General features: G+C 34.1%; 1 protein-coding gene across 1 annotated transcript; it reads right to left on the reverse strand.

Annotated features, from left to right (window-relative positions):
- Positions 1-824: 824 nt before the first annotated feature.
- LOC133882426 (alpha-L-fucosidase 2-like) lies at positions 825-10,416 on the reverse strand. Its single transcript, XM_062321600.1, has 10 exons — positions 10,158-10,416; positions 9,217-9,362; positions 6,216-7,120; positions 5,166-5,298; positions 4,485-4,643; positions 3,203-3,427; positions 2,925-3,026; positions 2,673-2,808; positions 1,634-1,829; positions 825-1,217 (listed from the first exon to the last, which is right to left on the reverse strand). Exons 1-10 carry the CDS (start codon positions 10,366-10,368, stop codon positions 896-898), a joined length of 2,535 nt encoding a protein of 844 aa, XP_062177584.1. The 5' UTR covers positions 10,369-10,416; the 3' UTR covers positions 825-895.
- Positions 10,417-13,953: the final 3,537 nt, after the last annotated feature.

Below are 13,953 nucleotides of genomic sequence, written 5' to 3' on the forward strand. Positions count from 1 at the left end.
ATACACTTTTAGTTTTGAGTTTTAAAAATTTTATTTTTTAGCTCTTAGAATTTCAATTCGCCTCATGGATGACACTTCAATTTTGAAAAATGACCGAATTAATACCTCAGTCAAGTTTTCCATCAAAAAAACTAACGGCTCGTCACGTGTCAACCTCTGACACTATATAAAAAAAAAAAATCTTTAAAAATTAATAAAATAAACAATTTTTTTGAAAAAAAAAAAGAAAAAAGAAAAAAGAAAAAACCACCCACCTTGGCCACCATGGGGATGGCCGGGCCACCCCCAAAGGCAAAAAAGGATCTTGAATTTTTTTATTTTTATTGTTTTATTGTTTTTTGTCAAGGGGCCTTTTTTTTTCAATTTTTTAATATTTTTAATTTTAATATCTTTTAATTAATTTTTAAAGATTTTTAATTTTTAATTTTTTTATATAGTGTCACGTGTCGACCTCAGAGGTTGACACGTGACAAACCGTTAGTTTTTGGACGGAAAACTTAACTGAATTACTAATTTGGTATTTTTTTCAAAATTAAAGTATCATCTGTGATGCAAATTGAAACTCATGGACTAAAATATAAGTTGTCAAAACTTAGGGACTAAAAATGTGTTTAACCCATTATATATATCAGCAGCAAGAAGCATAACTTATTTGCTTTCCTTTCTTTCCTGGATCTTCTTCCCATACTAACTAAAGATATGTTACATGTTCTTCACAAAATAAGGTGATAGCAGCAGTATTAATGATTCACATAACATTGCAAGAAACTAACTATAACACACAAGATATATAATTACCTCAGAAGATCCTAACTTTTGAAAGAGGCCCAAAAAAGACGAAAGATTTATTAGAAAAATATGAGCAATGTTCCTAAAATATAATTGATATTAACATTCAAGGAAAAGCTGCTTCTTTCAGAGAGCATGTCTTCACACATTTTAGCTGTGCATTGAATGTGTAGATTATGCCAGATAATATGTTTGCTGTGACTATCGTTCCTCGGTAGTGTAATCTTTTTAGAGAATTGAGGTCCTTCGACCAGAGACCGACTTCATGAAGATCGCCTTCTTCCCAGCAGATGCTGACTGTTACCCCACCACGCGCCTTCAATCCTTTCACACAACCATTAGCCCATTTGTCCCGGGGAAGAGCAGGAAGGAAATACAGGTCATTTATGGTGCTCTGGACAAGCATTTCTGAAACTGCTGCTATGAAACTGAAATCAAAATATTGTTAATACCTTTGTCAATCACCAACATTTATTACTTCCAAGGCAATATTTGTTTGCAAGAAGGTTTGAAAGAAAGACTGAAGTCGAAATATGTTGCTTGGTCACAATCAGAGATGCAATAATTTACACTTGGCACTTCCTGTTTGACCCCTAAAATAATTCCTAATCAAAATTATCTTTCCCATATATCTTCTTTTTTCTTTTCTTTTTTTATAAGTAATAAAAGTTTTATTAAAAAAGTGTTAAGGGGCCCCTATTCCCATATATCTTACTGAATAACTTAACAGTTTTGTTTTATACAACTAAAACATGAACAAGAAACTTAAATAAGGGATTCTTTTAGGCACATTAATGGCAACTGGGGTGTAATTAATGCCAATTGCTGTGAATAGATTACTTACCCAAAGTTGGCATCAATCTGGAAAGGAGGGTGTGCTGCGAATAGATTACTGTATAGTCCTCCTTCAAATGGTTCCTCATTATCCGGATCCACCAGGTTGATCAACTTCTTGACCATCCGATATGCATGCTCACTGTTGTGGAGACGGGCCCACAAAGAAGCTTTCCATGTAGTCGACCATCCTGGACCATCCTCTCCTGTTCGAAATGGTCAAAATGTAAGAAAAACAACTCTATATGACATTGCTCCTAACAATCATACATGTTGAAGTCCACAAAGCTACTCCAGAATTCAGGCTGCATAAGTTAACCAGTTGATTCGTGATGGTGTTTACTAAAAACCATGGTAGCGCACATAACATGATATCTAGTCCTCCATACAAATTCAAATTCTAAAGGAAAAAGTTGTAATCATAATAGGCCTCCTTCCCACATTCTGTGTAACATATATGTCTATGTATTTTTGGGTGTGGGTACAAACAAGAAATTTGCATTTTAGAGTGACTGTAGTTTGATTTACAACTTTTATTGGTGCTAACGGATAACATTTTGATTGTATAATTATTCTTCCTTTTAGGAAACTTGGTTATTCGAGACACCCATGAGATTTTAGTTTTTTCAACCTTATCCCCTGTGCCTTTTGAATTTAATGTGTCTCGTCAACTAATTCATTAGCATGGCTTATGGAAAAAAGTCATAATTGTAGTTTTTGCTGTTATTATTAGTACATGTAAAATGAGGGTGTAAAATTTGTTGACCAAGTGATGTACTATTATCGGTTAAGATGTCCTCTGTCAATCTTCTGATGTAGATCCACATGAGTGTATTAACAGAAATAGGATTCAAAAAGAAATTAAGAGATTCCCAAAATAAGAGGTGCAATTAAAAGAAGTTGAGATCTTAGGGGGTGTTAATAGGACCTCAAAATTGGAGGGGTATCCAAATGCCCCAAAACTAGACTGACATAGGAAGACAAAATAAGCAATCTAGTTAGTTCCCAGAATAAATGAATAATATGATTTTTTTTAAAAAGAAAAAAACCTCGTTTGTTGAGAGAAATCTCTGCAGCTTCACAGAGATCCGGAGCTTTCTCAACAGTTATTGTGTGCCCAGGAAACAGGCCAAATAGGTGCGAAAGATGTCGATGATGCACATCTGGGTCCTCAAAATCTTGTGCCTGGCTTAACACAGACTGGTTTTCTTAGCCCATTACACAAGCGAACTTCATTACTAACTCCAAAGCAAGACCTTTTGCTAATAATTGACAAGTTTACACTCGAGGTACTCACATACCCATTCCATAATGGAACCATCTCCAGCAATTTTTGTTGGATACAGCCTTGGTAAAGCCAGGCGCACTCTTTGAACAAGATCATCTTCATCTCTCTCCAGAACCTACTGTCAAAAATCAATTAGGATATGGAATATATTTTTTTTTTTTTGATAAGTAATTTAAAATTCAATATATGGAATTTATGGAATATATTTTTTTTTATTAGGATATGGAATATATGGAATATATGAAAATTAAAAAGAGGATTGTTTTGGATGGTATAGAATAAAAGCGTCACCTCAGCTGCAGAAACAACTGCAGCAAAAACTTCTCTTATAATTGCCATGTCCATTGTTGATGAGTAGCTCACACAAGCAGTCTTACCGTCAGGAGCATCAAAGTCATGTTCTGGAGAAGTTGAAGGGTTGGTTTCAAGATAACCATCCCGGCCTTCAATCAACCAATCCAACAGAAATGATGCACATCCATCCAACAAAGGATATGCCTTGACTTTAAGAAAATCCTAATTATGAAGAACATATTAGCAATATATACCTCCAATGAGTGAATTAGATTCTGTTAGAAGAAATTATATATGGTGCGTTGCTGCAAGAATTTTTTTTTTTTTTTTTTTAGAAAAAAAAAAAAAAAAGTGCTTTCAAGATTGCAAAACAATCAAACTATTCAAGCCCCATAAGCAAAAGATTCATTGATCTAGTAAGAAATATGAGTTTTACAAGTACCTAAGTAATCTTCAGGGTTTTCAAATGGCAAATTACAAGACGATCACCTTCAACTTAAGAAACAGCAGCACTTCATAGGCTGCATATATTTAGTATTATAGCATGCATTTAGTGAAAGTTTGACCCATGTTAGTGTATGACCTTGATATACATTGTTGGGCTTATTCTCATATCAACTTAAACTTATGTGACAATTGGTTCAGCAATATGCTGTTAAAGCCTTCCAGTCCAAAAAGTTGTTTTTATACTCTAGGGAATCACCATCGTATTTGGTTACTTTCTATGGTGTTCATACTTGTGTTCGAAGTTCAGGTCTAGTTTTGCTTCAGCATGAGAAGGTGTGTGTTAGTGTCTGAGCTTATTTACATAGTTAAGCTTGTCTCCTATTAGGTTAAGCTTTTGAGACAATCGGTTTTGCTAACAAATTTATTTTCACACATTAAAACATGGAAATTTAACCAACTTACCACATTAGCTAAGCCTATAATTCCATGGCCTTTGTGCAGAGCTTAACTTCAAAAAAGAAGTTGCTTAGTTTTCAGGGACCATCTCTCACCCAAAAGAACTGCCTGAACCACTTGCTTAACTCTAGTGCAAAAGGCTTTCCAAAAAAAAAAAAAAAAACTCTAGTGCAAAAGGCAATCTTGAAGAATTTTTTTTTTTTTTGCAAAGCTAAAACAGGATTCATTAAGAGATACCAGCAGATTCTACCTATTTGAAAAGTATTTTTCAATAACCTTCCTATTAGGAGGAACACATTTTCAGACCAATGATAGACTAAAGCAAGGTATTTTTTTATAAGTTTAAAAAAAAAAAAAAAAAAAACCGAAATCTTACCTTGTCCATTGTATAAGTGTAGTGATCCCATAAATGGGTACAAAGCCATGCTCCGCCCATCGGCCATAATGCCCATACAACATCACCTTGATCTGCCGATGATTTTGCCCAAATGTCAGATTTATGATGTACAACCCAACCATTTGCTTCATAGTTTACCTACAACATTCTGCAAATAAGAAAATTGTGCATGGGAATAGATAAATGGGAACATAATTTCTTGAAGAACAAAATAAGATCACAAAGGAGGGCAAGGGCATTGACAGAGATTGTGCTGGTCTTAGGCCTCGTATGCTTCATTCCTGACATCTACAAACATAGCTTTCAGATTTAGGCTGCCAGCTACCATTCGATGGCAGTCAGCAATTAATTCCAAGTTGTTTTCATCAAAATAAGCACCATGCTGTCCTAATGGCATGGTATAAAGGATAACAGCATTGAATTTAAAACTAAAACTTCCTACTTTAAGATTACCTAAATATTTGGACATGGGAGCCTCATATGCATAGCCACATTTCAGGACTTCCTCATCTTAGTCCTCTATTGTTTTCAAATATTCAATACTTAAACTGGAATGCCCGCTTACACTCGGATAGTTTAGCAACCAAAAGAGATCATATGGATGAACAGACTAAATTGATTGAAGGCTTTAATATAATTAGAAGGAGAAAATTGACTTACTTCTGCAGTTTTACGTCCATTAATTGACAAAGAGGAAATGAAGTCAAACAATGGTTCCTGGCACTCGCTAAGGTTGCAAGGAAGGGAAGGCCAATAATTCATTTCAAGATTAATATTCAAGTGAGGAGCCCCACTGAACAAAAAGATGAAGGTGTCAGAAACTCTCCAGATAAAATCTTGACGTAACTAACTGCAAGTAATTGTAGGTTTTATATGACTTATCAATATCTTACATCAATGTGCTACTGTTGGAAGGTAGTAGTTTATGCATATTACGTGTATTAATTGACATGTAAAGAAGTAGAAAGTGAAGTAAAATATTCTTTCAGATATGGCCAACATTCTCTTTTATCTCTCACTCTCTCTTATCTCTTTCTGAAAGCCTAACTTCCTGCACAATCTTATTACTGGAATCTCAAATTTTTCACAAATAATAAGGAGATGGACAAGGCATATAAAAATTATAAAATAGCAACGAAATTAAGAGGGAAAAAGAAGAAAAAAGTCTCCCTAGTTTCTCCACTTTTTCCTAAATTGGAACGGTCACAAAAATTAGAGACATAACTTACTTTTAATACATCTAGATACAACAACCACCAATCCCTAAAACTTAGGAAGTGACCTCAAGTAAAAGGAAAAGCAGAAGAATATCAGCAGTAGAAGAGGAGGTTATGAACTGCTACTCACCAAATATATTAAAACAAAAAAATTTTAAAAAAAGAAACAAAAGAGAGAGGAGGTTACAAAGTTTAAATTGATGCATTAATTAAGGCCCTTTTAGATCAACTGAAATAATTTTCTATATCTAAATTACAAACTAAACTCCTGCGTGGCTGCGTGTGTGTGTGTGTTTTGGGGGGAGAGGAGTGTGTGGGTACGGTGTGTGTGTGTGTGTGTGTGTGTGTGTGTGTGTGTGTGAGAGAGAGAGAGAGAGAGAGAGAGAGAGAGAGAGAGAGAGAGAGAGAACAAAGCAGAAAATATCAAGCAAAATAAAACAAATTGAGTTGGAGACGGAATAACAACTAAAGGAATGAAGAGAATGTGACATACTCCCATTTTGGCTGAATATCCTTATTCCATATTCCCTGCAGGTTTGCCACCTGAGTTCGAGGCCGTGAACAAGAAATAAGTAGATATCGACCATACTGGAAAAGAAGCTCCACCAAGGAAGGATCTTCATCAGTCTGAAAAGATTTGACTCTTTCTGCAGTTGAAACCATGTTATCTTCACTTCCCTTATGATATAAACCGGTTACAGAGGGCGTAAGTTTCTTCAATTCCAGAGACCCATCAGATATAATGCTCTTCAAGTTTTTCGTAAGCTGCAGTGAGACACGATGGAAGAGATTCTGATAGTCATCCAAATGATGAGCATAAAGATCATAGTATGACAAATCTCTCATCGGCTTCAACGCACTGAGTGACTCTGAAGTAGGATTCCTCTTAGAATCTGAAGGCTTAGTGAATGGCCCAACAAATGAAGATGAAGCGACTAGAAGCAAAACAGCCCAATCTGAACCCTCAATCCTCAACTGCTTGTCATCCAAAATATGCATCACACCTCTGTCATCACTAATCTGTAAATCAAGAACTGCAGAAAACTGAATTCCCTTTGGCTTGTCATTTGCATCCACTGTTGGGGGAATCCTTTTAGCAGGACAGCTTCCTTCCATAATAATCTGATTTTTCCCATTAATGTATGAATGATGGGGTAACTTGCTATCTAGAGACACTGAGAATGATAGAGATCCTGGTTTGCTTCCAGAAATCTTTGTAACAATTACTTGATCGGGATTGGAAGCAAAGTGTTCCCTTGTAAATTCTACATCACCCACAGAATATTTTACTCTTACTGTTGCAGTATCCAAGTCTAACTCTCTGTGGTAAGTTTCTTCAGCAAAGGTAAGATGGGAAGCATCAAATTCCAGCTTGATGTCACCAAGAAGTTGGTAAACCTGAATTATCACTAAATAATCAGTACAATATAATACTCAGACCTATATAAAGCTTTCTGGAATGAATAATCTCAAAATGGAAGCTCATGGGCTTTAAATGATATATTGAAAGCTAAAACCCAACATACGAACTAAACACTAATGCGGGACAACAAGCAATTGAGAAGAAAGTTTGAAGAGAGAGAAGAGAAGTAAGAGAGAAGAAGAAGCGCGCGCGCGCGAGAGAGAGAGAGAGAGAGAGAGAAGAAGAAGAAGTCAAGAGGGAAAAGATGACAACAGTCGATTATTTTCTTTTTCATCAAAAACTATTTATCACAGTAAAATACTATGCTTAAATAGACTAGAGATTTAACCATTGTAAAAGTCTATGGGCCTTACTCACCCTCAAAAGACGCCTTGAGAGAAGAGAGGTGTCCATGGCTTATATAGTCTACAAGACAAGGAACTCTTAGCAATGTGGGACACTTTAACACGCCCCCTCACATGTGGCATCTTTGGTCAAACACGTGTTCAACAACGAGAAGGAAATGCCCATTATTGTCAAAGGAACCTGCTCTGATACCATATAATAGTCCATGGGCCTCACTCACCCTCAAAAGGCGCCTTGAGAGAGGAGGGGTGTCTATGGCTTATAAAGTCTACAAGACAAGGATTTCTTAGCAATGTGGGACACTTTAACAACCCTAACCCTAACCCTAACCCTAGTGATACTTGAGCTTACAGCCCACTAAAATAACATAAAGCCCAAAACCAGAAAAAAAAAAAAAAAATAACAAAACACGTAAAAATGCGGAAAATTACTAAAGTGCCCATAATAATATCTTTAGCTCTCAATCACCCAACCACAAGGTCATGGATTGGGCCATCCTCCAACGTCGACATCCATACACGCGTGTGATCGGTGGCTTGTGTCTGGTGTCTCCATCAAACACAAGCTGTGTAGCATGAACAAATTTTTGGCTAGAAAGTACCCCAATATATCTGAGGCTAGTCTCAGGTGGTGAGGCACATTATTTTAGTAAAGGATTTACTCTTATGCCCAGCCGGAACATACATCACCAGGATGGGTGCTAACTGAGCAGTCACCACCAGGTGCAGACCAGGGATTTACGTGCATTTGGCGCCTAAGCAGTCCCAAACAATAATGTTCAGCTGCCTGCTGTATCCAACCTTAACTGCCTCATTTGTATTTTACATAAGCCCCATCTTGAAATCAATTCATTTCACTCTTTCCAAACAATTTAAACTTTTAGGCCAACAGATAACTTATCAGTTATCATGCGATCAAGGTAAGTGATCCTCTGTTTAAATTCCAAGGCCTCCCACTTGGTTTACAAGTTTCATGTGTTAGGCCTACATATAAAAGAAGGTTTGAAGCTTAAATGTGAGGGGGAGTATTCAAATAGATTAAACTCCAAACAATTTAACTTCTTAAGACAATTGGTAATTTATCACCTCAACAATATGAAGGAACCAAAGCACTATGGTGGGAGATTTTTGCATATATACCGCAGTAAAAACCCACCATAGGCAGTAGATAGACCCTAAAAGAACTGTGAAGGTGATACTAATACAGATTTATTAGATTAATTCTGGGTCATCTTTTTTATGTGCAACTTTATCTACCTCAATAGAATAATGTCAACCATCGCAGTACTTATCAAATGATATCAAATCATCCTAGACATTTCAAAACATAGATTTCTTACATGGGATCCATTATCTATCTTTGTCCTAATCCCCTTTGTGTTACAATCCCTCCACAAATTCTATGTTTTAATAGATTCTCTCACCTTCCAAGGAAAATTTTCCTAAAAAAAAAAAAAAAAATTATTATTTATCAACGTACTTTTGAGCTATCAGAACCTACTTATATTATACAAACCCATTGAAACAGTTTCAACATAAGCAGCATGTACGCGATAAGACCCAGACAGATTTCAAGCAGCAGGGGTCTATAGTGACATGTAAATATTCTATGACATCATAAAGCTTCTCTGTATATTCCTTTTAGTCAACAATCACTAGTAAATTACTCATACAGACCAACACTATGAAGAAGAGCAGCCACACTAAAGGTAATGAATAGCACGTACCTCAGCAGGATTTCCAGTCAACTTGACTGCCTCTGTAGTAGCTTCAGCGTATTTATCATCGTCAACAAGTTTCCTGACCTCTGAAAGCACCTCTGGAGCATTAAGATTAGTATAGTTGCCAGGCGTCCCGGTCCAGAGTGTGTCCTCTGCAAGAATTTGTATGCTATGAGTTCTCTGATTATTTGTATTTCACACATTACCCGTGAAACAACCATTTTTCCCTATAGGGTAAATTTTTTTAACCTTATTTACGTATTTCATTTTGCTCCATTTGGTTGCCAATTGAAATTATATGAAAATAAAATAAATAGTTCTGAGCTTCAAAGCTTTAATAATCTAGTCCTTGAAAATACTTCCACGCAACTGCACTTGACATCAATTCAGCTTCTACAACATGAAGCATAAAACTGATCATTTTATTAATCAGAAGATTATCTAAAAGATTAAATCTATGAACTTATCTAATAATGAAAAATATGAAAAATGGCAAACTTGACAGAAATTAAGCTGTCAATTGTAAAATTACACTCTGATAGCATGATAAATTACTAATTGTCTCTAAAGTATATGCCGATAGGAAATGATGAATTTTCACGTGAACAATATTCTAACACCAATTGAAAATTTGATACCATAATCAATAAATAAAACTAATCAGAAACCTAGAGGTAGAAGATACTGCACCACTTTTCAAATTGAATAGGAAAGCACTATAAGAAGCAAAAGCAGCCCCAAAAAGTCCCACATTCATATGGTAATCATTTCAAGCAGTCCACACAATATCAGTGAAAAAAAAAAAGTAATAAAACTAAAAATAAAGCCACAAAAAAATCACCAACCAATTAAGCTTAATCAACAAATCCAGGACTACTTACTTAAACCCTACAATTTTTTTTTTACAAATTCATTTAAATTCCAAGCAAATGAGCTCTTGGTTATACCGTTAAGCTGGAGAGTCTCCGATGCGACGCCGCCCCAGACCATGGCTCCGAGCCGACCGTTGCCGATGGGGAGCGCATCGGTCCAGTGCTTGGCGGGCCCAGTGAACGTGATCTTCAGAGGCTGAGAAGAGCTCTCGGCCTCCATCGAGCTTGGGTTCCACAATTCCGTCTCCGTGGGCTGTCGCACGTAAACCCACCCTCCATCTCCCATAACTGAAACTAACTGAATTTCCGGTGGCAACAACAGCGTATAGACTCGCTTTGCAGAGTGATGAAGTTAAAGAAAGCAACGTGGATTATCCCCTTTGCTTTGAAATTTTTTTTTAAAAAAAAAAAAAAAAACCCTAAACCTTCGTCAATTACTTCGTAAATTTAAAAAACTTTCAATTTAGTATATTTATCTTCTAATTATTATTTTTTTAAAATTTCACCCCTGTATTAGATTTTTTCATTAAATCCTAATGGGGGATGTGTCAAAATTTCAAAAATAAAGAAAGAAAATACAAGGATTGAGACGTTGATCAGAATTTACAAAAATACCCAAACATGAATATTTGATTTTTTCTAAAAAAAAGTAATAATATTTTGAAAATTTTGACATGATTTAACAAAAAATCTTAACAAATTAGTGAAATTAAAAGATAGATACACTGAATTGAAAGTTTAAGTTTAGAGAGATAATTACAAAAAGGGTGACAATTCAATAGAGTTAAGCAAAGTTTTCTAAAAAAATAAAAGTATCAGGCTTTTAAATTGCTTTTGGCTTGCAAAGTTTATTATATTAATTAAATAACTATATTTCATCATTTGTTTTATCTTAAAATTTTAAAATAAGTACAAGTTTGAAGTTTGATTCTACTGTTTATCGCTAATTTTAATTATATATTATACATTTTACACATTAAGCCTCACTCGTTAAAAACAAAGTAGACCGATGCCAATTAGCAAGATTAAGAGGCAATACTAGGACTGTAAACGAGCCAAGCTTGAGCGAGTAGTGCTTGTACTAGCTCGGCTCATTTAAATTTATCACGATCCCGAGTCGAGCTTGAGCTTATTTATCACGAATCCGAGCCGAGTTCAAGTTCCTAACGAGTTTTAAAAATTAAGCTTAAGTCGACTAAATGAGCTCGAGTCATAACAAGTGTTAAAAATTAAGCTCCGCTCGGCCGATTTTGTGCGTTGTAAGTTTTATAGTTTATTTAACAAACAAAAAAGAAGAGTGAGCTCATTTAAAAATCAATATTACATTATATAACATATAAACAATATATATTTTTATTGTATGTTAAATAAACTATATAACTTACAAAAAAAATAAAAATAAATGATGTAATGATTATTAAATATCTAATGATAATACTTATAGCATATAATAAAGTGATTACATGTCATATGCCATAATGTTATATGATTATATAGTCCTATAATCCTATTATATTATATAAATAATATGATTAAGTATATAGATTATCATTATATCATATGACTAATAATTAAGTATTGATATTATTCTATTTTACTATTTTATATACATATAAACAATTAATATATACTGACCAATGACCATTATTACTTGTTACTTAATTTACACTTACATATAGTATATTGTTTGTTAATATATATATATATATATATATATATATATATATATATATATACACGAATCGATCCTTATACGAGCAGGTTTACGAGCTTTAATCCAGTCAAACTGAGTTTATACAAGTTTGCATCGTTTAATAATCGAACCTAATTTCGTGTTCACGAATAGCTAATTTAATATTCGATTCGAGCACAAGTCGAGTTTATTCGAGTCGATCTCGAGTAAACTTACGAGTAGTCCAACTTGTTTACACCTCTAGACAATATTAATCTTAGACAAGTGTAAGTTGTAAGGTAAACTTCATTGTGAATGTAAAGTGCATATCATATATATATATATATATATAAAAGTCGAGTTATTCCTTATAATTGCATAAAATAGTGATACGTGACATAAACCCATACTTTTTAGTGACTAAACCGGTCATTTAAGTACTGAACCGATCTTTTAAATAAAATTGAACCGATCTATTTAATATGTCTCTCTCTCTCTCTCTCTCTCTCTCTCTCTCTCTCTATTAATGATACAAGTAGTCTCTCTCTCTCAAATAATTTATATTTTTTTGTTGAAATCTAAATATGTTTCCATTTTGTTTGTGAAATATTTGGTTGAGCAATTCTTCATTTAAATGTTTTTTGAACCAGTTTTCTTCTTGCTATTCTTCTTCGTACTCATTTTCATTCTAAACTACACTTATGAGAACAAAGATTTTAATATGTTTTAATTTAAAGAAATGTTTATTGCACACACTTTGTACACAAAGTCCTACGTGGTACGTGGTATGTTTTAATGCTTTGATAATCAGAATTCTGGTTTTTCTCTTGATACTTTTTTCTCTTTATACTTCTTTCCATTTTAAATTACACATCTGAGAATATTTTAAATGTTTTAATTTATATGGATTAAAAATAAAATTATGGTTCTTTTGATTTATATATTCTTGCAATGTTCTATGTGCAATGGAGATTTTTTTTAATTTTCAAAATTAAATTATAATTAATAATCCTGCGCATTGCGCAAGTTATGAGCTAGTTATTTTATAAAACTGGATATTAGTGCTTTAATATATGTTGCAATGTGGCAAAAAGTATCAAGGCTTTATTTGTTAAACCATTCTATTTTTCACTTTTGTTTAATGTTTTTAAAACAAAAATATTATCAAACAACTTAAAACACAAAACACTCAAAATTATTTTCACTTTTATATCACATCATAACATTTTTTCAAACAAAAAACGTCCTTCAAAAAGCATTAATAGAGCCTAATTTTTTTCTCCGCTATAAAACTATTTTTTTTTATAAGTAAATTTAGTCTTATTGAAAGCGCAAGGTGCCCATAAATACACTGGGAGTATACAAAAGGAAACACCTAACTAGGAATAGAAAAATGAACAAGGAAATCAACAAAGCTAATTGACAGTATGGACAAAAAAGTCATCGTTCAAAGATACAGCGTATGAAAAAATGTAGCTAAAATATCATTTATGAAACTCTCTACATCCTCGAAACACCTAAAATTTATTTCATTCCAAACACACAAAAAAAAAAAAAATGCAGATTGGCACCATCTTCCAAATCGCACCACTTCTCAGCTTTCCAAACTTCCACCAGCAGACTAACAAGTCAATAACTCTTCTAGGCATAACCCAAGACATACCAAAACGAGTAAAATTGTTATTCCACAAAACAGAAGCCACATCACAGTGAATAAGAAGATAGTTCATAGATTTCCCATCTCTCTCGCACAAGCAACATCTGTCCACAATGACGATATGCATCTTCATGAGATTGTCTACGCTAAAGATCTTACTATTATACTTGTTATACAAATTCTTTTGCTGTGAAATTATTATAGAGACGGTTACACACCCTCAGATCAAGATCCCCTGTTTTTGGAATTAAGAGCAAGGGCGTGACAAGTGTTGCCAAGACTTTGATCAGCACAATTAGAAAAAAATAAAAATTAGAAAGACTTTGATCAGTACATAAGACTTGCATCTTTAGGTTTTCAGTATTTGAAGCATTTAGGGGAGGATCCAAGTCGAGAGCGATACTGGGATTGCACATCCTCAGCTAGTAATGTGAAAATTAGATTATGAGAAAAAATAAAAATAAAAATTTGTACCATTGGTCCATGTGGTAGACCTAAATTACAAATTACTTCCTCTGTAATCAAAATTAATTCAAAGATTA

Source organism: Alnus glutinosa, chromosome 11, assembly GCF_958979055.1.
Source record: "Alnus glutinosa chromosome 11, dhAlnGlut1.1, whole genome shotgun sequence".
Taxonomy (NCBI): Eukaryota; Viridiplantae; Streptophyta; class Magnoliopsida; order Fagales; family Betulaceae; genus Alnus; species Alnus glutinosa.